The 27,973-nt window shown below is 48.1% G+C and overlaps 1 protein-coding gene across 1 annotated transcript; it reads right to left on the bottom strand.

Moving 5' to 3' along the window:
- Nucleotide 1: 1 nt before the first annotated feature.
- On the bottom strand, nt 2-27,973 carry Trap1 (TNF receptor associated protein 1). The gene is made up of 18 exons (XM_055604435.1): nt 27,823-27,973; nt 23,132-23,293; nt 22,410-22,492; nt 19,377-19,517; nt 17,654-17,725; nt 16,111-16,271; nt 14,882-14,991; nt 14,325-14,398; nt 13,496-13,651; nt 12,376-12,496; nt 11,813-11,882; nt 8,653-8,800; nt 5,578-5,763; nt 5,117-5,255; nt 4,459-4,544; nt 3,732-3,877; nt 387-459; nt 2-249 (listed from the first exon to the last, which is right to left on the bottom strand). Exons 1-18 carry the CDS (start codon nt 27,908-27,910, stop codon nt 148-150), a joined length of 2,118 nt encoding a protein of 705 aa, XP_055460410.1. The 5' UTR covers nt 27,911-27,973; the 3' UTR covers nt 2-147.

Here is a 27,973-nt window from a genome sequence, read left to right as displayed (position 1 = left end):
ATTAAGAAATACTGTTTAATCCAAGTAAATAAAGTTGAGTTCAAGCAGTTGGTGGTATTGTCGGTGTATCAAGTCCTTTCTCCCCAGGCAGCTCCATCTGTCCCCTGAGAAGACCTGGCTTGCACACTAGGTCCAGTCTCTTGGCTGCTAGTGTCTCTCTAGGGCCTTAACCAGAAGGTCATTCAGGCGGCTTACCATGGGCCGGGGGTCATCAATGAGCCCTGCTGCTATCATGGCGTTCTCATAGATCTGAAATGGAGGGATGAGACAGTAAAATTAGGATCAGGGGTTCATGTCCAGCCGGACCTACATGCGACCCCTAGGAGGACAGCAGCTTCCTACCTCCAAGGCAGACAAGGATGCCAAACCCAGCCAGTGCCCCTTACCTGATCTACTAGCAGCTGGGCCAGCTCCGGCTCGTGCTCCCTCAGCTGGCTGAGCTTCTTTATTAGTGCGTGCCTGTATCAGGGAGCCAACAGGAAAGTCAGCTGGAGCTGGCAGTCACTAACCCAGGGCTTCTGCTGCTACAGGAGGGCTATCAGAACATCCCCAAACCTACAATGTGTCTGTCTAGCATGACTGTCAAGTCAACAGTCACTGTAAGAGTGCCAATGTCAAAATGCAGATGGAGCAGGGGTGGTGGGTAATCCCAACACTTGAGAGGCAGAGGGATCTTTGTGAGTTTGAGGCCAGCCTGGTCTACAAAGCAAGTCCAGGACAGCCAGGGCTGTCACAACACATAGAAACCCTGTCTCAAAAAACCAAATGAATGAATGAATGAATGAATGAATGAATAAATAAATAAATAAATAATGCAGGTGGGGTGCTGAGCAGCAAAGTCAAAATCAGTGTCCAAGTGCAGCTTCATCTCTGAAGACATAAATAAAGGTGAGCAGTTCATATTATTTGAAATCTAAATGTATAGAAAAATCAGCATGGAAGAACCGCTGAGAAGAGCCCGTCCGGGGAGGTAGAGATGTGGACAGCAGGGACAGCCTCCTGCACAGACCAAGCACTCAAGCTCACTGTGCGATGATGCCAGCACTGCACAGGCAAGAAGGTGGGCTGGTATACACCGCGAGGGTACATACAGGACAGCAGCTCGAAAACCAGGTCATTTTGTTCTAAGAGATTAATCCCAGCCCAATTCCAGCACCAACGATTAAAAGATACAAAACTGAGATTTGCTCTTACACATAAAATACAAACCTAGAAGATGGAAAGGATAAACCCAAGTCTACCATCTTTCTCCTTCCTACAAGACCAAAAAACAAAAAACCTCTAGTTGAACTCTACAGGAAACATCCAAGCTGTAGATTAATTTTCACTTATGAGAACAGCAGAAGGTAAGAGGTTTGACAAATGATGACAGATGGGGACATTATAAACCTCCCCGGAACACACAGGAAGGCGCCGAGGCCATGAGCGAGCTCTTTCTTGACACAACCGTGTGCGACAGGGAAACCTTAACCCTGCGCGCTGACAGCGGGGTCTACAAAGCTGGAAGAAAGGGTATGCTTACGTGCCGTGCATGGGGCACCCTGTAAACTGAGAACCTCTATGGTACATGGCCCTGGGGGAGGGGAAACACATACTGCTTATTACAGATTACCTGAAAAATGCCCCTACCAATGGCCTTTTTGACTTCCTAACCATGAGAACATACCGACAATCCTAAAAACAAGATTGAAAACAGAGTCCTTCAGCACTCTGCACTCGTAAGACCAGTTCTGTGCCAGAACTAGTTAGCTGTCACATCAAGTCACTTACTCTAAAGTCACAGCCTCGTGGCAGCCAGTGCAGGTGGCTGGAGCATGGTTCATTGCTGCTGGCCAGAAGCTGCTCGAACCCTCTCAAGCTAGTCACTTATGTCTATGATCTGGCTCCAGACCTTTCTACACCATAGTTTCTAATAAAAATTTATCATTATAAAGTGAAAAAATAATGTGTGATATTAAAATCTCAAACATCTGTAAGTTAAAGAGGAGATGAGGGCTGGAGCGACTTCTGAATGGCTGAACGCACACCCTCTGACAGACGGCTCAGGCTCAGCACCCGTGACAGGCAGCTCATTCCACATAACCCCAGCAGCACCTCTGGCCTCCGAGGGCACCTGCATGTGTGTGCACATCCACATATTAACAAAAACAACAAAAATGTATCTTAAGAAATGAAAATAAGTCAAGCGAGTTACACTGACAGCGGGTTACACTAACATCTTTAGGAATTCTGTAACTTCATTAAAAACAATCACTGCTAAGCTAGGTGGCTGTAGTGAGCACAGCTTTAATCTAAGCACCCGGGAGGCAGAGGCAGGCCTGGAGCTCTGAGTTAGAGGCCAGGCTGGTGTACATAATGAGTTCCAGGACAGCCAGGGCTACACAGAGAAACCTCGTCTCAAAAAACCAAAACAATCCTGCCCCAAAGAGCTATTGCTATATGCAAAACCAATTTATTCCTTACCCTCATTGTATATACAGTTCCAATGGCAACACTTAAAATTTAAAACACACAATAAGATGCCACACAGCAGTGGGGCAATGGTGGGGCACGCCTTTAACCCTAGTGCTTCGGAGGCCGAGGCAGGCGGATCTCTGAGTGCCAGGCCAGCCCGGTCTATGGAGTGAGTTCCAGGAGTTTCAGGATCAGATTATGCTACTGCTAGGGACATTGCCTCAAAGCAAAACCAAAAAGCCCCAAGCCCCACAAGTATATCAGTAACTATGGGTTTTGTCTGATTAATTTAAATATTTATATAGACGTAAAGATCCAAGAGTAGCCAAGACCTCACTGAGGAGAAATACAGTGCCTCAAGCTCACTTGTTGCCTATGGAGATTCAAGGAAGAAGAGAAACAGTTCTAACAGAGACGACAGGCAACACACATGGTAATCCACAGCTGAAAAGGACGCACGTCCTTGGCCTCAGCGAGGCCAAGACCACTGGGCATTCTTACAGAATGAGATGAATGAGACCAGACTGGAACAAAATTAACACAGAAGCCTAAATTACAGAGCTTTTTAGAAAGAACTGATTCCACAGAAACCATAAAGCAGCTAAGATTTACAAATTTGATTATAATAAAATCAAGATCTGCTGATTAAAAGATACCTTAAAAGGACATTTGAATACAAATGGCCAAGCAGGGTGGCACATGCCTTTAATCCCAGCACTCGAGAGGCAGAGGCAGGTTGAGCTCTCTGAGTTAGAGGCCAGCCTGGTCTACATATGGAGGTCTAGGCCGGCAGGACTACACAGTGAAAGCCCATCTCAAACAAACAAATTACAAATGACACATCACCGACCTGGGACTTCTGTGGGGAGCGGCTGTGGACCTGTGAGGCCTGCACATCCTAGAGAGCCCACATATGTTCAGAGCAACCCCGTTTCTAGCAGCTCCAAACTGCAAGCCACACAAATCTCTCAAGCGAGTAAGCCGTCCTAAGGTGGATCCTGCACTCCACGGTACGCTACCACCTGCACCAGGGTCTACTCCACAAAGGTAAAAACTGGCTGAGGGAGGTGGCAAAACCAACAACAAACAATATGAGAAAAGACCAGGTGTGTGGTTTAACTCGAGAAAATGGAACTCTAGTGGAGAAATGGGAAACAAGTTAGACCAGCCATGCTCTGTGAGTGCCTTCGAATTCTGCTGAACTGCAAGGGCTTCTCTTAGAACCACCTTACACGCACACAAGCTTTACACCCACACTTTCGTGCTCACAGCCGTACCTGGGGTTGATCTCCAGCGTGGGCTGCAGCAGTTGAGCACGCTCCTCCTGAGTCCTCGCCAGCTGCTGCATGCGCAGGAAGTGCCGGGCAGCCCCCATCTCCAGCACCGTCACCATGGCAGGGTGCGTGTCCAGGCGGAGAGTCACCTGCAAGCAAGGCCCAGGATGAGGAAGAACCCAGCAGTGAGGGCTGCAGCAGGGTGAAGTTAACGAGCCATCAGGCAGAGGGCAGACTGGCCCTGTGGTGGCACCTGCTCCTGTGATGTGTCTCCAGACAAAGATCCCAGCTAGGTGCCCAAGGAGTATGGACCTGGACAGGTTCAGATCCTTCTCCCCAGTGGCCAGGAGCTCTTCCCCACCACAACCCCATATAGAGAGGCAGAGCCTGACTGGCTCACGTGAGGTCTCGTCACCACAGGAAGCACTAACAGGACCCTGTATTAGAGGGAGGCAAGGAAGCACTGCAGAGAAACACCTGCCCTGAGCAGGGCCAAGACCAGCAGTGGCTTGTGAAAGAACAGCACAGACAGGAGGCTTCAGAAGAGTGATAGTGCCAGGCGCAACAAAGCCTTGATGGTGAGATGTCAGTGCCTGTGGCCTTGGGAATACAGCAGGGCCCCACCCTGGCTTCAGTGCCTTCCTATGAGGGCACACTAGGCCAGCAATTAGCAGCTACAGTCAGGCTCTGGACATCACCAAGTCCCACAATAACTGGAGGAAGGCCTTACCTTCACACTGGCGACACGAGACCCCAGAGCATTTCTCATCCAAGCCATTAGCTCTTCTGTTTCATTCTCAGACAGGCGTTCCCCAGCTGTACAAGAGGAGTGAGTGAGCCTGGGGGCCACTCACACCTGTCCCCTGGTGGCCTCCACTTAGCACATTCTCAGGCTATCTCTAGCCACACCACCTCACCAGAAACTAGGCTCTTAGAAATGCCTTTTAACTACACAGAAAACATTGAAAACACTTGTGGTTGCCCCTGGCCTCTGTAAAAATTTTTAGGACTTTAAAAAGAAAAATTTGAGCCCCATCATGGTGGCACACACCTGTAATTCCAGTACTCATGAGTGGTGAGGCAGAAGGATAAGGAGTTCATGGTCAGCCTGGGGTACAAATGAAGCCCGGTGTTTTAAATGGGGGGGCGGAGGGGGTGGTAATTGCAGGAACCTCTGAAGGTTCCATGAGCCACTCTTGGGCCCTGGACACTCTTGGGAAGGTTATGACCTTCCCAAGCAGCTTCCTGCATAGGCTGTGAACCAGAACCCAAGTGAGACAGAATGCTGTACATTCACGGGCAGGTCAAGAAAGAACCTGTTGGACAAGTGACAGTGTCCTGCCCCAAATTCACAGGAGACCCTGAGCCAGGGAGAAGTGGGAGTCAACCTGCAGATGTGTCCTCAAACTTCTCCTCCTTGTAGTGGTCAACGACGATGTCCGTCTCCACCGAGATCAGCTTCTTCTTGTCAAACTCCCGCAGGTGCAGCAAAGTAAGCTCATCAAACTGCTCGTAGCAGAAGAGCACCTGTGGGCACCCAAGCCTTTTAGACCACTGGCAGCAGAGGGCATTGCTGGACGAGGGGGTTCTGGGGCCGAGCAACAGCTCACCAGAGGCTTCTAAGAGAGGCCCTGGCTGTCTTAGCCACAGCACACATACTATTCATGAACAAATCCATTTGCCACAGCCACATCACAGACATAGGGCACTGCCTCACTCCACACAGCCTTCAGGGCCTCAAACGCTCAGTTATTTTCTCCCATGCACAGTTGGGAGATCAGCCCTTCCCTCACAGCCCAGACCCTGTGAGACACATTCTTGGCCCAGCAGCAAGCTGGGGCCCACCCACCTCAGTGTGCTTCTGCTTCATGGCCTCGAAGTAGGGTGAGTGCTCAGCCAGGTGACGGTTAGGGGCGCACAGGTAATAGATGTTGCGGGTGCCAGCCTGCATTCGGCTGGCATAGTCTGATAAACTGGTCAGCTGCCCAGCAGGCAGGGCTGAGGACTCATACCGTAGCAGCTTTGCGATATCCTCCTGCAGATGCGGGCACGTCACAGCTTAGTCCAGGGCCAAGATTTGAGCAGCATTTCCGACTCTGACTTTCGGTGAAGCCTGCAGCTTTCTGGCTCCCCAGCCTGCACCCCCAAGACTATGGTGCACTCACTGAGTTTCACACAGGCCTATGAGCTCCACTGGAGACATGCAGGGCCATGAGAAAACCTTCTAACCTATTGAAGAGCTGGGCAACTACCTCAGGGTCACCAGTCCCACTCTCAGCAGACTGTACTCTGGGGCTTACTATCCTCTCTCTGTCCTCAGCGGCAACTGGACACAGACAAGCATTCTACAGTCTCCAGCCTCCTCAGCCAGGACTGTTCACGCTCCCAGTTCTGGCTACTGGAGTATACAGCAAAGAGAAGGGCCTTTGGGGAAGAGGACACAGATATGGGCAATGCAGCCCATTATGGGCTGTGTAGAACAAAGAACAGTGGTAAGGTAGATCCCTGGAGCTGCAAGCTTAGACACTCCCTTATCTAAGGCACTGTCACTGTTGACCATTCCAGCATGAGAACCTGGGGAAAGGGTGTGAAGAACAATCAGAGACGAACCCAAATGAACACGCCACCATCCTTGGGACTCAGAGTAGACAGACAAAGACAGAGACCAAGACTTTCAGAACTGCTAAGGCCAGGTCTGGTCACATCCATATTCCTGATGCATCTGGCTCTTACCACACGCAAATACACCTAGTCAAAGCATATTCCAAGCACTTTGAAAAGGTGCTTGGAAAAGGTCAGAAAATGCTATTAGATGCTGTTAACTAAGTGAGATCAGGGGCCAGAGAAAAGGCTCGATGGCTATAGGAGCTGTACCATTTTCGTGAGGCTGGAATTTAGATTCCAGCACTCACATAGCAAGGTGTCTCCACACACCTGCAACCCAAGCTCCACAAAGGGGCTTTCTGGCTTCCAACTAAGCTGAGAAAAGATAAGTTCCAAGTTTAGGGAGGTGCAGTGCCTTCAAAGGGATGGATGGAGAGTGACAGAAGGCCACCTGATCCTCTCCTGGCCTTCACAGGTACACCTGCTCATACACAGATGCATTCACCAATGAGTAAATCTTGAAAAGTGACATCAATGAGAACGAATGGTGTCGTATAAATGTTCCCAAGGGCTCATGAGCCAGGTGCTCAAAGCAGCAGCATATGCTTTGAAAGAACTGAATCACAAGGGCTCTGACCTGCTGGTAATTCATGGCTAATGGGCTAGCAGGAAGTTGTAGAAACATAGGACTGGGGTCTAGTTGATAGCATTTTGGGGGTGTCCTTTAAAAGTATATTTGTCTGTAGCCCCTTCCCCTCTCTCTTTTCCTTCCTGTCACCACATGCTCCCAAGGCCTCACCAAAACCCTCAAATATCAAAGCCAAAGGGGCACTGTGACAATAAATCTTTCCTTCCTCCTTCAAGCTGATCTCCTCAGCTGCTTTGCCACAGTGACAGACAAATAACAAATGGACATCTTAGGCGGACCAGTACTGCTGGGACCTGCTGACAATCTGGTGAGGAGAAAGCCAGGGCAGAGCCATGAAGCTCACCTTGGCAGTTGGCGAGCCACGTGTGGCCTTCAGGACAGCGACACTGTGGGTATACAGCAGGCAAATGAGACTTCAATACAAACTGTTCCAAACCATTTAGGAACAAACGCACCGTTTCTGAGCAGTGAGCCTGGCCCAATGGTGATATTAAGAACTTTACCAACTATACGGTGACCCCTGACTGGCTGTTCTGTCAGCCTGACATAGCCATTTGGGAAGAAATTCCAATTGAAAAATTTGCCTCTATAACACTGGGCTAATATGACTAATTAATGACTAATATGGGAGGGCTCAGGCCACTGTGGGTGGTGCCAACCTGGGGCAGGTGGTCCTGAGTTATACAAGAAAACAGACTGAGCAAGCCAGTAAGCAGTAAGCCTCCATGGCGTCTGCTTCAGTTCCTGCCTTAGTTCCCATTGATAAAGGACTACAAATATAAGCCAAACAAACCCTTTCATCCCCAAAGTACTTTCCAGCATGGTGCTTCATCACAGCAAAAGAACACATAACTAAGACAGGAACTATACCCCATCCTCACCCCTCTTTTTCCGTACTTTCCCTGAATCCACAACACCTCTCTTCCTGCCAGCTGCCGGGGCAAGGCTGTCAAGAGACAAGAGCCTTGGCCTTTCAAATATGAGAACAATGCTTGTGGGACAAAGGTATATTATGGCTGATCTCGACTATCATCTTGCCTGGATGGAGACGTGCCTGGGAGATAGCAAAGCACACCTCTGGGTGAGTCTGGGAAGGTGTTTCCAACCTCCTACCCTGCATCAACAGACTCCTGCACTTTGTACATATCTGTGCTTTGCTCCTGTGAGTTTCCCCTCATTGACAAAGTATCTGTGCTTTGCTCCTGTGAGTTTCCCCTCATTGACAAAGTATCTGAGAAAGTCAACTTGAAGGAGCCACAATTAACTGAGGGGAAGCACTCAGTTAACTGAATGTGGGAAGTCCTGAGTGTGGGTGGCACCATACCAGATTATGGGCCCAGGTAAAATAAAAAGAAAAAAGGTAGTCAGAAAACATAGGAATCTGTTTTAGTTCTAGCCACACCCTCTCCTCCACACTGACTGAAACTTCCGTAACTAAGAGCAGATAATTCTGGCCTTGAGTGCTTTTGTCAGGTGTTCATCAGTGACTGGAGTTTCACCAACACAGGTAAGGACATACGCAGAGCTGCTGTGTCTGCCAGGAGAGGTCCAGGAGCCCAGTGTTCTAAGTGCTGACCACCTGACTCATCACCACACCCAGGACAGCCTCTACCAGCTTCCTCTGTAGCGGCAAACAGGGCGGAGACTGACAGGGAGGAGTTATCAGCCTACCTTGACGTCTTGCTCTGCAGTGGTCACGATGCCCTCCCTCATGAACAAGCCATAATCTTCAAAAAACTTTGCATATTTTTCAGCATCTTTTTTACTCTGGTCAATGAAGAACTTGATCAATCTCTGTTGTAGAACATTCCGAAGTTTCCTACAGAACAGAAGTCACTGACTGTGAACAGAGCTTTCTGTCAAGTACCATGGGGGCAAGAGAAATGCTCATCACATCAGTAACCGAAGGTCCAGGCCACACCTGGGGCCACCAGGAAACCACAGAACAAAAGGTGCCCTGTGCTGCCCCCTAATGGGAGGCTGGCTGCACCCTGCAGGAAGGTACAAACTAGCAACCCTTCAGGATGACAATCGCAGGGACATCTTGTTTACTTGAACCCAGCAAGAATCATGCATCAGAAATAAAGGAGAGTGATTTCCACTGCAGCACATGACAAGCATGAAGAGGCTCAGGGGTAAAAGGAATAATGCACTGCTGAAGCCACCAAACAATGCCATCTAACAACCCCAACACTCCTAGGAAACGTCTGCCTTAAAATACAGAGCAACATCCAAGAAAGCCCCAACGGGAATACATTACAACATAGCATGTATACATGCAAAGAACTGCACCCACTGCAGAGCTTCTTTTATTAGGTCAGTGCTGTACGCGTTATACACTGTAACTTGGGACATACTAGTATATTGCACACACACTGTGTAACTAAGCAAAATGTGATTCTGTAATCAGCACATTTTTACTGTATTATCCATAAAGGCCTAAACCGATGCGCAATCGGGGTCAGGTGCACAGGAGTGGCCTTCAGTAAAGGATGGTCACTGTCACAGGCTTTCTATTGCTGTGATAAAACGGAGCCATGACCCCTAGTGCCTGCTGTGTCTGGGCCAGCACAAGAGACACACTGAGGCTTGTCGAAGGGACAGGAGTCAGCTCAAAGGCAGTTCCAAACCAGAATAACACGAGAACACAATAAATACTGACAGAAATAAACTGTTCCCTGACTGACATGAGTAATCAGTACATACAAGTAAGCAGTAGATATTTTAAAAATACCATTGAATACATAGAAAGCGGTTGTCTAGCATGTATGAAACCCTGAGTTCAATTCTAACACCTCTTAAAAATCCATAAATATGTGAAGATACTGAAAATTTGCTGAAGATCACATCTACTATTTTTCTAAGTAAAACAGCACCCAAGTTGGGAAGATAGCTCAGTGGTAGAATGCTTGCCTGACAATAACCAGTACTGTAAAAACAAACAGAAACTGAAAACTAACAAAAAACGAAAATCCAATAATGTGTGTATACCACATTCCCACCACTTTACATGATACTCATTACCGAGAGAGATCATGATTCACAAAATGGAGAGAAGCCTTAAAAACGTACCTTTCCCAAAGTGTCAAAGTGGATACCACTAACCAAGGCATAAGTCAAAACCCTGCCCCACCCACAGGAGCAACCTCTCACGTTCTGTCTTGGGAGCATCGCCATTTCCAAGTGCAGGGCCACTCTACGGGATGACTGGCCTGACTACCAAGAGAATCCTTCTGGGAAAAGCAAATGAACAGGGATTATTTCCTATGGCTTGACACGGCCATTGCCACCAGGAGCAAAGAAGCGTCGGGCGACTATGGCAGTGAGTAAATAGAACCATACAACAGACAGCCCCCTGTGGTGGTTACTGCTCCTTCTCCGGGAGGAGAGAGCATCACGGGAATTTCTCAGGACAGAAAGCAACCCCCCCTTGAGAGTCCAACCATTCTCTGGCCATAGCCACACCATCTTGGAAATGTGAAGTATAAGACATGGGAAGTTGGCTTGAGTGGACTCGGTGCAGCTGTCTATGAGTCACCATGCCTCTATAAGGTATCCCCAATTTTCACCACAAAGCAGAACCTGACAGTCTTTATTTTCACTGCCAGTTTCCTCTCTACTCCACCATGTACACAGGATATACACAACATCACAAAACACGGATAAAAGCTGTAGACCCAGTGGGGCTTGAGGACAGACAGTGCCAATGATAGAGCAATGCCAATTGCTGGTTCTAAGATTCTACTGGGGAAAGAGAAGTCTTTGTAGGCTGTTGACACCCCAAATCACACAGAGGAAAATGCCATCAGGAAGACAACTCTGTCTTAGAGGGTCCAGAGTAGAACTACTCCCCACTTGAGAAGTTTCCGATTTTTTCAACATTTCGAGTAAAGCAACTACTTCTGAGTAGCATAAGCTCGGATCGACCATCCAGTCCTCACAAGCACAGGCAGAAAGAGGCCGTGGCTCTAGACCCCTCTCTGCCACCTGGGCATCAAGGGCAGACTGCCTCAGCTTTTGTGCAGCGTAAGCTGCTTGGTCAGCCTGGGAGCACTGATGCACAAGCATTAGGCCTGCCTTCTAGTTTCAGGAAAGTGTCCCTACCCACATTAGCTATATTCTTGGTTCTAGGGTCACCCTGCCTCTGTCCAACTCTGAGACATTGTGCCTAGAATCTTTCCAACTGTGGCCATACCCAGGCTGGGTAGCCAGCATGCGTCACAGCTGGGATCATCTCCCAACACCTCTTCATCAGTGGGGAGCAATGAGGCAGTGCACTTCCCATCCCCTAGGAACTCCCAGACATTCAAAGCCTATGCCTACACATGTGCCACCCACCTGCCCCACCAGCAATGGAAAAGTACTATCATCAAGTCCATTGGCATGCATCTGCAGTGTGGGGTTGGCAACACTGGCATGGGCTGAGGAAAAGGGCCAAGTTCTTTCTTTATTCATCGTCATTTGAATTTAGTGGGAAAAGTAACTTGTGCTCCACTTAAGAGCCTGGATAAATAAGATATACTTACTCTGCAGTTGTTATGAGTGCTTCCTAAAACATTACTTTGGAGTGCCTGTGACCAAAGGGGATACCCTGAGGCACTCAGCGTAGCGCCACCATTTCTAGGTTCTGCCTCAGCAGTCGCCCAGACAATCAGAACAAGTTGCTCAACAGTAAACCTCAGAGGTCAGGACAACCTGAAGGAAGGCCATAGAGGGATCCTGCCCTCAGGCCTCTCTTCACCCTCTGCTCTGGGCTTCTGAAAACTCCACCTGGGGCAGAACCAAGTAAAGGACCATCCTCACAGGAGTGCCAATGGCCATGGAGGCTTACCGGATGAGTGCGCTCTCCTGCAGGAGCTCTCGGCTGAGGTTCAGGGGGATGTCTTCACTGTCCACCACACCTGAGAAGACAGGGAACATTAGAACCCTATACCAATGGGATCTCAACTGTTATCTGAGGGCTTCCCAGTCTGAACTGGCTTTTTCTCATGCTCCACCTCATGCAAGCCATAGGTGGTGACAGAGGAATAGGAAGGGCTACGGCCTGAGGCAGTAGCACTACTCCTCAGCCCTGCTCAGGGGCAGTGGGCAGCACAGCAGTCCCAGGGGAACAATAATCTCAGGTTCAGCATAACTTCTGCATAAACCAGATATTCAGGCCAAATTTCTAAGTGTGAAAGAACTCAAGGCCCCCTGCCTCCCTGATCAGCCAGGAATACACCAGGCTGTTTCCCAGAGGCGCTGAGCTGTTCTCCTGGTTGCTCCATCATGAATGCTGCTGGGGAGGATGGTCTGAGAGATAGCAAATGCAAATGCAGTGGGCTGCACAGGACATATGAGAGTGACACTCAGGTCACTGTCCACACCACGGAGTCTGGGTATCAGCAGCAGTACCTCGAACGAAGCGCAACCACTTGGGCAGAATGTCCGTAGCCTTGGTCTGGATGAGGACCTTGCGGCTATACAGTGCCACACTAGAGCCCAGCTCCCTGCTCACGTCAAACATGGATGGTTTCTGGAAGAAAGGAAAGAATATGGTCAGGTGGGAACAACAGAACCCACCAGATAAAGGGAAGGTAGGACTGAGGACAACATGGCGAGAGCCAGTACCTCCCTAGGCCACATGGATGAGTCCCAGGGGTGAACAAGGCCAAGGTAAGAATGAAGAATGTGCTCAATTCTTCATGTGTTGGCTCTGCTAAAATTTACAAGTGCTCTGTGTTATGCATGTGGGCGGGGTGGGGGGGCAGCCTCCTCAAGCTGTACCCAACAGAAGACATCAAACAAGTCTTATCACAACTTATCACAAACCAATCACAACTTACTAGGACTCAGAATCAGCAAACCACGACCTCCAGGCCAAAGTCAGCATGGGTTCCTACTCATAGATGGTTTTTACATATTTTTAAATGGCTGGGAGGAAAAGAATCAAGTAGGAATATCTCCTGACACACAAAAACATGGAATCGGAGTTTTGGCATTACAGGTTCATGGACTGCAGCCTCCCTGGTCCACCAAGGCACTGCAGCAGAGTTGGCAGCTCTCACACTGGCATCACAAAAAACAGCCGAAGCCCTGCTGGCTGCCCTCTTAGAAAATACCCACTCTGCTGCAGTGCTGGCTGCAGCTGCAGTGTGGGCTGATCTAGGACGTGCCAGCGAGCCAAGACTTAGTGTCTCTGCTAATCCACGGGCATCAAGGGTCTTGCTCAAAAATCTCACTTATGATTAGGGAGGGCCAGAGCCAACCTAGCCATTTTTCAGAGGGCAATCTGAACTGAGTGCTGCCATGGTCCACTGAGATAAGGCAGGGGAGTAGACCTCAGCTAGATTCTGTACTGTGGACTTGGCAGAGCTGCTGCTGCGGACCAGGGAGACAGAAGGAAAGCAGGGGCAGAAGTCAACTGCAGAAGCTTCAACCTGCATCACAATGGCAAATTTATACTGGGCGCTGTGAGGTCGCCCTGGACCTTGGGCTTGCCCAGAGCTGTGCTGTGCACAGCCAAGCACCTCACCATCTCTGGCACATAGAAGATGCTGCGAATGTTGAGTGGTGCATCTGCCTTGTAGTGCAAAGTGAAGCGGGGCTTGTCATAAGCCTGAGCAATGTAACGGTAGAATTCCTCATGCTGCAACTCGCTGATGTCCTTTGGGTCCATCATCCAGATGGCCTGGAAATTGATATCAAATGGGAGGTGTCATGTTCCAAACCTGTTTCTCAATGACTCATGGATAGACCAGCAAGGATTAGGAAGCCCCACAATGACAGCTCCAGCACTGGTGCAGGCTGAAGGTGACACAGGCAAGAGATGCAAAGGCCTTACTTAGAACAAGCCCCTCTCTCTGTGACAGCAGGTTGGGAAGGAGTAAGCAGGGAACCACACATGAATGTCCTTAGCAGAGACATAGACAAGGCAACAGGCAAGCCAGTAACATGATCTTTCTTATGCAATGGAATACTACTCAGTCACACCTGAGTATATCATGGAACTCCAATGATATTCAATGACCAAATCAGCCACATCCACAGACCAAGCTGATTGTGGCTGTAAGGTCTGGAGAAGAGAGCTGCTCGTGGGGACAGGCTTGCTTTTCAGGATGCTAAAAGTGTTCTAAAACCAGTTGTGGAGACATAACTGGCTATGTAATAATTACCACTTACTAAATTGGTGGGGGGGGGCACTTTGTGATATGTGACTTATACTTTAAGAAAAACTGCCTGCACCCCACAGCTCTCATCTCTCCTGTGATTCTAAGCACTGTCCCCCATTTTCACCTATGCCTCTACATCCCTTGAGAAGGTTTCTACAGCTGTCTGAACCACACAGCAGCCCAGGGCCTCACCTGCAGGGTGTTAATCCGCCTTCCATTAAGGTACAAGGGGAAGCTGACAAAGTTACTATACTTTGTTACCACATCTGGAGAAAGAAAGAAGGACAGTCAACACTGACGCCTGCCAGGGAGGGCCTGCCGTTTTGTGCAAGGCTGGCAGAGGCAAAGCTTCCAAGAGGCAGACCCTTCAGTAGCCATCCTCCATGGGAACAGGAGACCTCCTGGTGGCAGAGGATCTGCTTGGTGCAATCAAGAGCTTTCAGTGAGAGCCAGAGAGAGCCAAAACAGTGGCTGGAAGTACTCACCTGTCCCCAGCTCTCAGAAGGCCTAGGCTTAGAAGGCTCTGCCCAGCAGGTGGCAGAGTCCCAAAATTGTCAGGCCACGACAGCCTTCCAACCCCAGCAGGCTATGTGACCCTGCCATCAAGACTCCTGAAGCAGGACTGGTGGAAACTTGTTTTCCACAGATGTGGCAGTTGAGTGGGAGGCTGAGTCCTTTCCTGACCCTTCTGTGCTGTGCCCATGCCCCTCATGCAGGCATGCATGCCTTGCAGGCCTGGCTGTCCTCACCTTGCACCCGGGACTCGTTGGCGAAATCTTTGCAGTCTGACTTGAGGTGGATGATTATTTTGGTCCCAGGTCTAACTCCTGAAGCTTCAGCGATTTCAAACACTCCAGAACTAAAACATGAAAGAGAATAAAGCCAGTTGCATAGCTTGCTGCAGACTAAGCCCCTTGTGGCAGAGTCAATCACTTCCTTGGGATTTTCACAAGTGGAGCCTGTACTTGAGCATGGAAAAAGCAAAGACTGCCCCATTTCTCCCCTGCTTTCCTTTTTAAAATAAAATTTTGCTAAGTTGCCCAAGCTGGACTTGAACTCATGATCCTCCTGCCTCAGAATCCTGCATCCTGGGATTAGAGGCCTATGCCACCACACCTAGCTCTCTAGCTCCTGACTCTGGTAGACTCCCTTATGCCACTGAACAGACATTAGAGTCAAGAACAGCTTCAAGGTGGCACATGAGTTATCCTGTCACCCTCTACGAGAACCCCCTGGGCTCCACAACAGCACAGGATACTGGGGAAAAGAGCTGAGTCCATATGGTTTACAACTAGCAGTGCTAAGAGGCCTCCCAAGGTGGGCATACACAGTATCAGAAGAAATGCATGTAGAGGAAATATGCCCGGCTCTGCCCTCAAGCCTGCTCTGCTGGCGCTGCACAGTGTCCACTAGGAATAGCTCTCAGGGAATTTGCTTGAACACAGACTAAAGAAGGGTGTGTACAGCTAGCTTCCTGGCCTGGAAGTGTGCAGACGGAATTAAAAGCATCTAATTTGGGGTGCACCAAGGCCAGAGAAGGCTAGCGGCAGGCAAGGCCACCAGAGGAAGGCCTGTTCTTTCACTGCACTACCAAGAGCCTAGGCCAAACAGGACAGTACCTCAAAGCACAGCGACCCATTTGGGTTTCGAAAGCAGAAGAGTCAGGCTTTACATAAACAGCCCACAAAAGGCACAACTGCACCTTAAGAAACTCATAATTCTTCTGAATGCAATGGCGCACATCTGTGACCCCAACAGTCAGGGACTAAGGTGAGAGGATTGTTGTGGGTTCAAACCTTAGCTGCACACAGTATTCCAGGGTAACTTGTGCTAAATATACAGACCTTGTCTCAACATCTCTAAGTCAACTCTGTAAACGCACAGGTAATTTCTAGTTTACATGCCAGATGACACTAGACTCCGGGTGCCATGAGGGAAAGGGACATTGCCTATGTGAGGTGGGCCCCTTCTTACTTACCCATCTGAAAGCCACTGGTAACCTGGGCTCTCTGGGGTCGCTGAGCGAGAATAGACCTCAACTTTGTCAGCCACCATGAAGGCTGAATAGAAACCCACTCCAAACTGGCCAATGATCTTGCTGCTCGTCTCTGCCTGGTTCTGCAGTGCTTCCAGAAAGGCCTGTGGTGGCAACGATTATTCAGAGGGTAGCCGACCCCACCTGTGCTGTGCTGGGTATGGTCCTCTGGCATATGCCAACAGCACAGTTAGCCAGTACCCTGACCCTCCCCACCACCCACATTCTCAAGGAGAACTAAGTTTCCAGAGGCTGGAACAACAGCCCAAAGCCATCAGCTGGGCTTGGGCAGCGACAGGGCTGCACCCTATTTACAACACTCACTGCCAACAACTTCAGGTCAGATCAGACAGGAAAAGGGGCAACTTGACCTGTGGGTCAGCAGGCCTAGTGGGGCTGCTACAGTTGTTTTGTGTGTCATGTCTCCTAGGCGCTAAACCTTGTGGGAAGCAGTATAAACCTGGCACCAATGTCCCTCGGTGCCCTGAGGTATAGTTCCAGGACCAGGGTACACGATCCGTTGATGCTAAGCGGCTTGTCTAAAAGCTGTTTCTATATAAGCTGTACGCCCCAACCCCATACTGAATACCATCTCTACTTACAGTATCCAGAGTGTAAATAGTCAGTGTACTGCTTAAAGAGTTAAGTGTGTCCAGGACAGACACCACTTTTAAAAAATACTTTCACTTTGGGGTCCCGCAGACACACAGAATGAACACGTGCAGAACACCCCAGTGCTTGATTGGCTCCTCTCACATTGTCACTGTTCACTGCTCTGGCCTACACTGGCTGTTCAGAATATCCTCCAAAGATCGGTCTTTAGCATTCCTGCAACACCGCAGCTTCTGGCACACTGACCAGTGCAGTAACGAGCTGACATTACCGTACAGAGTACCTTACACAAAAAACCCAACAAGGAGCTCCACAGGTAGAAGTCACAGCACAGACGCCTCTTACACTAGAAATTCCTGTGGGACACTCCAGCTTATTACTGCACCATTTACACAGATGAACAGAAAAGCACACAGGACCCAGCAGGCAGGGCAGACCTCTGGTGTCTGCCTTAGGCCAGAATGGACACTACTGAGGATCCCAGAATAGTCATCTTGTCTTCCCAGCATGGCTTTTGTCACACTGCGATAAAATGACCCCTACTGGCTAACTGTCCTCAGAACCAGTGCAGCCAAGACCATTCTTCAAAGCAATGCTGATTGGGAGAAGTGGTGACAGCTGCTGACTGTCTGGATCAGGGCTTGTAGCTCAGGGGGTGTCTGAAGGCTAACTTGAAGACAAGTGTCAGCAAATGGAATGCTCCTCCTAGACTTGGACTGGCAGGCGTCAAAGTATCCACTCAACATGCTACAACTCTGAGCAAAGGGTGATTTCAATCTCTGTTTATTTAGAATGAGACTGCTAACGGATGCCTCTCTATGGTCCCACAGTGCCTGTCCTGGTGGGGAGGTGTGGTGCTCTCGGCTGTACCTACCTTTGACCCTGATCTGGCGATTGTGCCAAGGTTGGACACCAGCTCCTCCTGTGTCATCCCAATGCCAGTGTCCTGAAGAGAGAGACACTGTCACACACAGACCCTACACAACCAGGCCAGAGCACACGGACAGCACCAGAACTACTGATGGCTTCCTTGACAGTGGCTAGGTGGGTTCAGGAATCACATCACAAGCACATCAGAAGTCCAATCCTGTCAGTCTCCAGCATCACAGAACTCCTGAAGGTTGCCTGGAGGACTCAATGAAAACACCTCAGGGATAGGGTACAGTTCAGCTCGTTTGTGGAGGGTCTGGGTTCCATCCTCAGCACCAAAGTCAGCAAGTCAGCAGGGAAACATCAGCTCTCATCACCAGTAACACCCCTGCCCGGCTCTGACGCAGCCTCTGGCGGCTCTCCTGATTCACAACCCTTGAAGCTGTGATTACGGCTGTGAGGCACTATGCAAAGTGAGGGGCAGTTAGACAACCCTGAGGCAGAGAGGACATCTTGCAGGCCCCTGACCAGTGAGTTCCTGGAGCAGCTGCAACTCTTACGTGGGGCACTGCTCCTCTGCTAGATTCTATTCCCTCAACGGATGGTGAGAGGAGGTCACGAGAACTGTCCCCTCATGAATGCGGTCAGCACCCACTGAAAGAAAGGAAAGGTCTGTGAGTCAGCTGTGGTGACTGACACCTGTAATCTCAGTATTTGTTATGGTGAGACAGAAAGTTGATGGATATTCAAGGCCAGCTTGGGCTACATAATGGGCTCTAGACCAGCCTGGGCTACAGAAGTTCTAGAATGCTGACCTGACATGCTCAAGATCTGAGTTCCATCTCTGGGAACACACAGATATGAGTCCATGGACAGAGGGTAAATTTCAGCCCATACTTCACACTGTACACAAAAATTCACTTAAAGGTATCACAGATATTAACCGAAGAGCTAAAGGAAAAGCTCCTAGAAGAAAACATTTTCTGAATTGTTTTCTAGAAGAAAAAAATACTGTCTTTTTTTTTTCCAAAGCAAAATTTTCCCTGTCAGATCAATAAAAGCATAAGCAGAAAAGAAAATAAATGACAAGGGCTGGCAGGGTGGCCCAGCAATTAAATGTGCTTGGTGAGGCCTCAAGGTTGGTTCTCAGCACCCATATGATTAACTCACAACTCTGTCACTCCAGTTTCCAGGCATCCAATTTCTTATTTCCTCAGACACCACAATGCATGTGGGCACATGCGCACGGGCACACACACACACACACACACACACACACACACACACAAGCACACAAATAAAAAATAAATATATCTTTTAAAAGTAGAGAAAAAAATGATAAACTTGACATCCTTAAAATTTGAAATTTGACCAAGGGTCAAACAATTCAGCAACAGAGAACCTGCTTAGCATGCAGCAGGCCCTGGGTTAAATCCCAGGACCACAAAATGTGAGAGTAAAACCTCCACAACATTCACTCTTCAAAGAGACCCCTGAACTAATTAAAAGGCAAACTACAGCTCTTTCGGTAATTTTAAACTTTCCTCTCTTCTGCCTGTGCCTCTAAGATCCTAAGGAGGACGAGTGAATAAAAGCAAGAGTCGTCAGAACGGAGAGAAAATGGTCAGCATATCACTTGCGTGCAGATCTAACTGCAACACAGGCCTCCCTGCGTCTGGTCAGCCTGGTTGTCTCAGGAAGAGCTGGGAGCTGCCCAGTCAGGGTACCTGGATGGTGAGGGTGCCCTTCTCAGCATCAGTCTGAAGGTGAATCTCCATTTCTGGCAGCACCTGGCCTTCAGACACCAGCTTGTGCCGAAGCTTTTCCAAGGCATCACTGGCGTTGGAGATGAGCTCTCGTATGAACACCTAGGGAGCGGGAGCAAGAGGCAGGGAGATGAGCGGCACTGCTGAGACCTGGCTGTGAGTGTGCAGGGCTGCAGCAGAGGACCACACAACACCCCGTCTCCTACGAGGCGGCATCTCCTCACGCTCCTCTGCAGCAAACCTCTCCTCTCGGGGTGCTCAATGAAGTCTCAAGTTAACCCAGACTTTGAGATATCTGTGGTGGAGCCAAACAGTGGCAGCACACACCTTTAATCTCAGCACCTGGGAGGCAGAGGCCGGCCTCGTCTACAGAGGGAGTCCAGGACAGTCAGGGCTACACAGAGAAACCCTGTCCCAAAACATCCAAAATAAATAAATGAACGATTGAATGAGTAAGTAAATAAATAAATAAATAAATAAATAAATAAATAAATAAATAGATAGATAGATAGATAGATAAATAAATAAATAAAACTGAACCTGGGATGAGCCCTTTCTTAACTGACTTGTACAGAATGGTAAATGTTTCCCAAATATCTGTCTCCCCTACTCTATGAGAAAAGAGACATCGGTAAGCCAGGCCCAGTGGCAGAGGCTATTTAGGAGGCTGAGGCCACAGGCTGTGAGTTTAATATATGAATGCAAGGAAGTCTGGGTAATTTAGTAAGACCCTGTCCAAAAAAACAAAAGCAGTGAGGCCGGGAATGCAGGCAGAATGAGTGCCTGATGCACACAAGGGCCTGGGTTCAAGCCCTACCACCACAAAAAAACCAACTGCTTCCTTTCATCTAGTGGAGATTAAACACGAGAGCCTTGGCCTTCCATAGAAAAGGACGTCGGAGGCCAAGGTCTGAAAGCACCCTGATTTCACACAGAGCTCCCAAGTGCAGACAAGGAAGTAGACAACATGATCAACAAGACTGTTTCCTGAAGTTCCTTTAATTCTGTAAAGTGGGTGTTACTCTACACCAGATCCTTAGTGCTGATGGAGCCGAGAATGGTGCAAGCAGTTGTTTTCTTTCTAGATTCTTATGTATCAGCCTCCTGACTGCTAGAATTACAGTCATGTACAACCATCCCCCGCTGGTAGCACTTTTCCAAGCCTGAAATTCTTATATGGATTTTGTTGCTCTTGCCACTGTTTTTGAGACAAAGCCTCATCATGTAGCCCAGGCTGACCTCAAACTCGTAATTCTTTTGCCTTTGTCTCCCCAGTACTAAGATTATGGGCATGTTTCTCAGCACCCAAAATTGAATATTAATGTCCTCACAGATGAGGGGCACATGTCTGTAATGTTAGCACTCAGAGCTGGGTGTGGGAGAAGCAAAGGTTCAAAGACTAATGAGCCGACGAGCATCTTCCAATAATTTTTCCAAATGACAAGCACAAAGAAAAAGAGGAAATGCACCAGATATGCATTCTGCAGGACTTTTAGAAAAACATGGATTGTTCTTTTGGCCACATACATGCAAGTCTACAAGAAGGGTGCTACCAGAGACACCAGGAGAATAAGCACTGTTCAAAACAGGAACACCCCATAAATGTTTATTGTGACAAAACCAGAAGCCTATAATGTAAAAGAATTTTAATTCAGAATATGGCTGTTCTGGCTGGCAAGAGATTGCATCCAAAGACCTGGAATACAAACACACCTTTAACCCTAGTAGACAGAGGCAAGCAAATCTCTGAGCTCAAGGCCACCCTGGTATAGATCACATTTCAGGTAAAGAAAAGCTTAGGTCCAGGGCGATAGTGCAGACCTTTAATCCCAGCACTCAGGAGACAGAGGCATGCAGATCTCTGAGTTCTAGTCAGGGCTGTTCAGGCAGTTTGGTTGAGTCAGTGAGTTGAGAGGCAGTGCAGGGGAGTTGAGTTTGTGACAGTTCAGTTAGCGGAATTCAGGTTATCAGACAAAAGCAGTAAGCTTCCAAGATGACAATTACATTAGGCCAATAAGTTACTTTTACATAACATGTAAGACTTACATAAAAGGTAAGACTACCAAGGGAGCTAGTGTGCATACTAAACATATTAAGCACACTGAGAGCTGAGATAGCTTCCTGAAATGGGTGAAGGAAAAACCATCAGTAAAATAAGATCAAAGATAAAGGCACCTATACTGAATTGAGGTGCCGGCATGCTGCACCCAGAGAAGTACACTTTCTAAGGACTAACAGGAGGAGAGTAGGCCGCCAGAACCTGTTCCCTACGAATTCTTGACCTAAAGTGTGAAAAGAAATGAAAGCCCTAGACTGTATTTTAAAAAAAATTTCAGCCAGGCGCGGTGGCACAGAGCTCAGGGAGACAGAGGCAAGTGGACCCATATGAGTTTGAGGCAGCCTGATGTCCAAGACAGCCAGGGCTACACAGAGAAATGCTATCTCGCGCGCGCACGCGCGCGCGCACACACACACAGAAACACATACACAAAATTCAAATTTTAAGGTCAGGCCAACAAGACAGATAAGCAGGGAAAGGCACTTTCTGCCAAGTCTGATGACCTGCGTTCAATCCCAGGACTCACCTGGTAGAAGGAGAGGAATCCACTGGCCATTACATGCGTGCCGTGGAGCACATGCAAAATAAATAAATGTAAGAAAAAAAATGTAAGGGCTTTTGGCTACAAAGCAACCCTGTCTTGAATAAAAAAGGAAAGTTTTGTGTCCCTCTCTGGCCTGTATCACATAGACGCAGGCCTGCAAGTCCAGCTGAAGCAGATAAACACATCAACAGCCCTGCAGGAGAAGATCAAAGTAGATGCCTATGACAGTATTTGGGAGATTTAAAAATTATCAGCAAAATTAACCCCCAGAGTTGATTTATGAACCCACAACAGACCTGTCCTCAGCCCACACCTTCTTATAGCAAGCAGAGGACTTTGCAGCTTTGTCAGAGCCTTGACGAGCTAGGGGAACAATGCATACACATCCTACCTCTTTTTCTGAGTATAGGGAACGGGCCACTATGTCCAAAAGTTTCTTTGTCTCTGCCTGGAATTCATGTTTGGAGACAGAACCTGGTAATGAATCACAGACACAACACAATTCACATTTCCATTTTTGTAGAAGAATATGCTACTACATGCCTTTTCAAAGAATGCTTAAGGTTCTGACTTTTAAACACAGAGGAGTGACTAAAAGGGGTGGAAACTTAAAACAGTCCCTCTCAAAATAAAGGACATGGAGCAACTCTGTGGCCATAAAGAGGGACATGTGGGATAAATAAGCAAAGCTCCAGCAAACCATGGAGACAGAGTTCCCAGTGTGCAGTCCTGAGACTTGGCCGGCCTTAACCACTGGGTTCTACAGGGTATTCTCCAAATGAGTGTGCTTTAATGAATTACTCAAAAAACGAAATTGTAAGAAAGGTGCCCTTCTCAACATCAACAGTTATGTCCCTGTCTCCATCAAAAGCCAGAAGTGGAGCCCCTAGGCCTGGAGATGGCCCTTGGACCTGGAAACAGAGTTCCTGTCCTGCATTGGCTGGGTCACAATTCCCTTTCAGTGACTACTACCAGATCTGTTGCCATTAATCACCACCAGTTGGCAGCTTCTTGGTGACCACCAGAGGGGGCAAGCCACAGCAGGTGACAGCCAGAAGTTGTGAGAGATGAGACAGCAGATACTTTCCAAAAGACCTAAGTCTCCAGGCTTACCCTGTACAGCCTCAGTGCTGCTAATGATGGAGTGCAGGGCCTCCTCCTTGTCTTCGGCTGCCTGTGTGCTGTACAACTGTCCTGTAGAGACCCTTGAAGCCAGACTTTGTGTTGGGCCCCTAAACTGGACTGTGGTCCTCTGAAGGTGCAAAACCGGCTTTCCTGAAAAGACAATAGTAAAAAGTGGAATATTTAAGGTCAGATGTCCTAGGTCACTTACATCGTGCTTGTCTAGCAGAGGCCAAAGTGGATCTCTCTAAGTCCATGCTTGTGAGGATGAAGGCACAGCTGCTGCTGCAGGTAGTCTTGGTGGCCTTCCCTCACAAACTGAATATCAATAAATGTATTTTACCAAGAGACACATTACTGATCTATGTTTAGCCAGGAGGGAACTCAGAATTGCTTTTGTAACTCCCTGGCAAGTCTGGTGGGTCTTGAAACCTCTGGCACAGAACTAGGTATGGGTGTCTCCACTTGGTCTTCACTGCCACAAAAGCTTTGCAGATTCTGTACTACAGCAGAGGGGTGAACCTGACCTACACCATTTCTTAGACCCAATGGCCAGCAACTGGGCACTGGCACTGCTTAGTAGGCCTTCAATGCTCACCCTTAATTTCTCTCTCTCTTTCTTTTTTTGAGACAGGGTTTCTCTGTTAGCCTTGGCTGTCCTGGACTCACTTTGTAGACCAGTCTGGCCTTGAACTCACAGAGGTCCACCTACCTCTACCTTCCTGAGTGCTGGTATTACAGGCATGCACCAGCTGGCTCACCCTTAATTTCTAATACATGGGAAGAAATAAATATCCAGAAATGAGTAGTTTTGGCTCATGCCTTTAATCCCAGCACTTGGGAGGCATAGGCAGGTAGACAGCTGTGAGTTGGAAGCTAGCCTGGTCTACAAAGAAGGTTCCAGGACAGCCAGGACACAGAGAAACCCTGTCTCAAAAAAACAAAAACAAAAACCCAGCAACAAAACAAAACACCCAAACATATCTGGGCCAGTGAGATGGCTCAGTAGGTAAAGATGCCTGCAACAGAGCCTGATGGTCTGAGTTCAATCCCCGGAACCCACACAATGGAAGGGAGAACCAATTTCGACAAGTTGTCTTCGACTTCCACACATGCCCCCTGCACACACAATAATAATAAATAATAAAAAATTTGAATGTGAACCAGGCTTGGTGGCACAGGTCTGTAATCCCAGCACTCTGGGAGGCAGAGGCATCTCTCTGAGTTCGAGGCCAGCCTGATCTACAAAGTGAGTCCAGGACAGCAAAGTCTACACAGAGAAATCCTGTCTCAAAAAAAAAAAAAAAAAAAATTGAATGTACATGGCTATAATATTAGCATTTGAAGAGCTAAGGCAGGAAGACTCTAAGTTTGAGGACAGTATAGACTACCCGAGGACTCAAACAGAAAAAAATAATCTCTGTGTCTACAATTTGTAGATTAGATGTGAACTCTCAGCCACTGCTCCTGTGCCATGCCTGCCTGATGTCATGCTCCCTACCATAATGGTTATGGACTAACCACTTGTAACTTAGCCAAAAAGTTGTCTATCATCCCTGTGAAGGGAACCAAGGGACAGCTGAACATGCTTCCTGCTGCTAGTGTGGGTGACATGGTGATGGCCACAGTTAAGACAAACCAGAACTAAGAAAAAGGTCCATCCAGCAGTGGTAATTCAATAGCAAAAGTCACACTGTAGAAGAGATGGGGTGTGTCTTTTTTTGAAGATAAAAGCAATAGGCAGAGTAAACAATATATAGAGATGAAAAGTTCAGCCACCATGGGTCCAGCCGCAAAAAGTATGCAGAGTGTGGCCCAGAATTACATCCAACACGGGCTACATTGCTCGATTCTCCAGTGTATTTGTAAACTATATCCATTAAAAAGTCTTTCCAGAATTTGGTGGTGCTGGCACAAGCCTTTAATCCCAGCACTTGAAAGGTAGAGGCAGTCTGATCTATGAGTTTGAGGCCAGCCCGGGCTACATAGTAAATTCAAGGATAGCCAGGACAACACAGAGAAAATCCCTCGGAAAAACAAACAAACAAACAAACAAACAAACAAACGAACAAGAGATGGGGTGGGGACAGATCAGATTTGATTCCAGGTTAGCTGAACTTTCTATAATGGCTTGAAGAATAAACCAACAACTCAACTTATCAGCCAGAACCAAACACTAAACATACTATCTGCACAATACCAGTTTTCATGTTTCTCCCACACCCTAAAGGAAAAGCCACAAACCTCAAAGGCATGCCACAGACCCTGCCTGTTAAAGTGCTGGGTGGCTGGAGCTCACACAGGAGCACTGATAATGTGACTGTGATCGCAGACACGCATACGACACACAAGCACACAGCTGGTGCCCATGTTCCCCTAGCTGCAACCACACCACATCCCTCTTTCCACATGAACTGTTTCAAGACCTGGCTCAAGGCCTCCTGTGTTGTCCTCTTGGGCCTCCTTTTGTCTATCGTTCACAGTAATCTTTCCCTACTACGCATTCACCACTCATTTTCTATACTGCTTATTTAAAATCATTGTTTTCTGCTAGTTTGGGCACTCTTACTATTAATTTGTTAATCTGTAATTCATCTCACTAAATTATAACAGGGTCAAGCTTTTATTTCCTGGTATTAAATTCTTATGAGCCAGGGCCTCTATTACAAAAGCAGAATTTTCTCCAGCCTGAGACTGCAAACCCAGCAGTCACAGGTTTTAGTGCAGGAGAGTTGGGCATCCAACTTTCAAAAAATCACCTGGCCATAGGAACTGCTCAAGTGAGCAAGGAATGAAAACACATGAGCTGCGAACTTCAAAAAGATCACCCACCTTTCCACAACAATGCAAATGTTCTTATTAGAGCTCAGAATGGCACCTCAGAGGTAAACAGTGTTGGAAGTTGTGAGAGACATGCTGGCTGTTTTTTTTTTTTTTTTTTTTTTTTTTTTTTGGAATTACATAGCAATCAGACCATCTCCAATTTACAGAAGACACAGGAAAGAAGAGCTAGTTTACATGGAGTTTTGTTCCCTGTCTGGCCTAGTTGTATCCTACCATGACAAGTTTATTTAACATGACAACCATGAACTCAGGTCCACCACCAAAGACAGAGTTCTGGGAAGCTCTGGAGAAACAATCAATCAGTCAATCAACCATCAATCAACAGAAGGGGGTTCTGGAAGGCTGATCCTTCCCAGGAGACAATACAACATGGAAGCAGGCTGAAATCAGAGCTTTAATGATGTGGCTAACTCTCCAAAAGAAAAATGTATACTTCACATGTATTTCCTCCACATAAGACCCAGGGATAATTGTTGCCACCACAGAAGCTGGGAAGTGAAAGGGAATCCCTGAGTCCTGGAAAGAAGCACCAATGTTGCAAACTTAAGCCTTTGAGAGACTCTGGAGTCAGCCCTTGGGAACAGACGGAGCAAACTAGCCAACTTTGAGAAGGTGTTTGCAGAACACGATGCAGAGACAAAAAGGAAATCACAGAGAAGACACTGATCCACTGTCAAACAAGTAAAAACAGTCTCTCAAATAGTACTCATGTTGACAAAAATCACATGCCTTTACAGAGGACTCTTTTTGGTATTCTTGATGGTACTGTGGACCAATTCAGGGCCTATGCAAGCCACGAACAAACTGCCCTTAGGGGACTTTTTAAAATTATTTGTTTGTTTGTTTTTTAAAGACATGCTCAGATGTTGGAGAAGATACTATGGAACAGTCAGTTTTGCCATTAGAGAATACATACACAAACAAGAAGTATTTTGAGCACCAGGCAATGTGGCACACATCTGTAATTCCACCACTCTGGAGGCAAAGGCGGATGAATCTGTGAGCTTGTGGCCAACCTGGTCTATGCAGCAAATTCCAGGCGCAAAGTGAAACCCCGTCTCTCTCCCCGCCCCCAATAAAAAACTGAGACAAAATCTGGCAAATCAGCTAACATTAAGGGGGGGAGGGAAGACTCTGAAACTGAACTCGTTCCTAAAGACTTCAACACTCACTCAACTCCTGAGACACCTGTACCGATTTCTTGTGTCGAACAGAACGTTCAGGGGAGGACTACAGAACTCCGCGTAGCCATTTAAAAAGCCACTATACCCGTCTATGCCTAACACGAAAAGTTGTGTCGGGAATGCTGGGAACGTTAAAAGGGATTCTTCAGCACAATTCATACTTGACTTGGACCCTTTCATGTAAAGACAGCTGTAAATATACATACTGTCTTTGTATGTAACGCTAATATCTTCACTGTTACTTGAGTGCCGGGTGGGAAAGCATAGATTAAAATCATTCTCGCTCCATTCCTCCTTCTATCTTTCAACTGCAGGCCCTAGGGATTCAGGAACCAAGCACTTGGAGTTCACTGGATTCCTCAAGTCCGGGGTGACCGTTGGTTTTCACCGCAGTTACCCTAGGGCTTGAGCTCTGCAGGCACTGAGCGTGTGCACAGCTGCTTGCAACGAACGAGTGAACACAAGCGAGGGAGACTGCAATCAGGCACACATGGGACTGACCAGACCAAGCTGTAGGTGCCGGCGATCTGGCTCCCTAGAGGCGCCTGCACTTCCCCGGCCCCGGCCCAACCTGGCAGCCCCGGCCCGCGCCTCCCGCCGGCCTGAGAGCACACTGCCTCAGACGCCGCCTGTGCGCCCCCGCACCGCGCTCACCTCGCTGGACGCCCGCCAGCGCGGGAGCCCGCAGGACAGCCTGCAGCCCGCGGCCCCACTGCAGCACAGCTCGCAGCTCGCGCGCCATGCTTCCGACCCCAAGAGCCAGGAGCAGCCCACTAGTGGTCCAGGGGGCCTTCCTCAGGGGCAG

Source organism: Psammomys obesus, unplaced genomic scaffold (assembly GCF_907164565.1).
Source record: "Psammomys obesus unplaced genomic scaffold, mPsaObe1.curated_primary_1811, whole genome shotgun sequence".
NCBI lineage: Eukaryota > Metazoa > Chordata > Mammalia > Rodentia > Muridae > Psammomys > Psammomys obesus.
The sequence above is the reverse complement of the archived record's forward strand: the minus strand, read 5'-3'. Positions and strand labels throughout refer to the sequence as shown.

Coding starts and splice junctions, on each gene's coding strand:
- Trap1 (XM_055604435.1), bottom strand. CDS start 27,910: ATGGCGCGCGAGCTGCGAGCTGTGCTGCAGTGGGGCCGCGGGCTGCAG. Junction 13,652..14,324: donor GGCGGATTAACACCCTGCAG/GTGAGGCCCTGG, acceptor ATCAATTTCCAG/GCCATCTGGATGATGGACCC. Junction 3,878..4,458: donor CTCGTGTCGCCAGTGTGAAG/GTAAGGCCTTCC, acceptor CCTTGCTTGCAG/GTGACTCTCCGCCTGGACAC.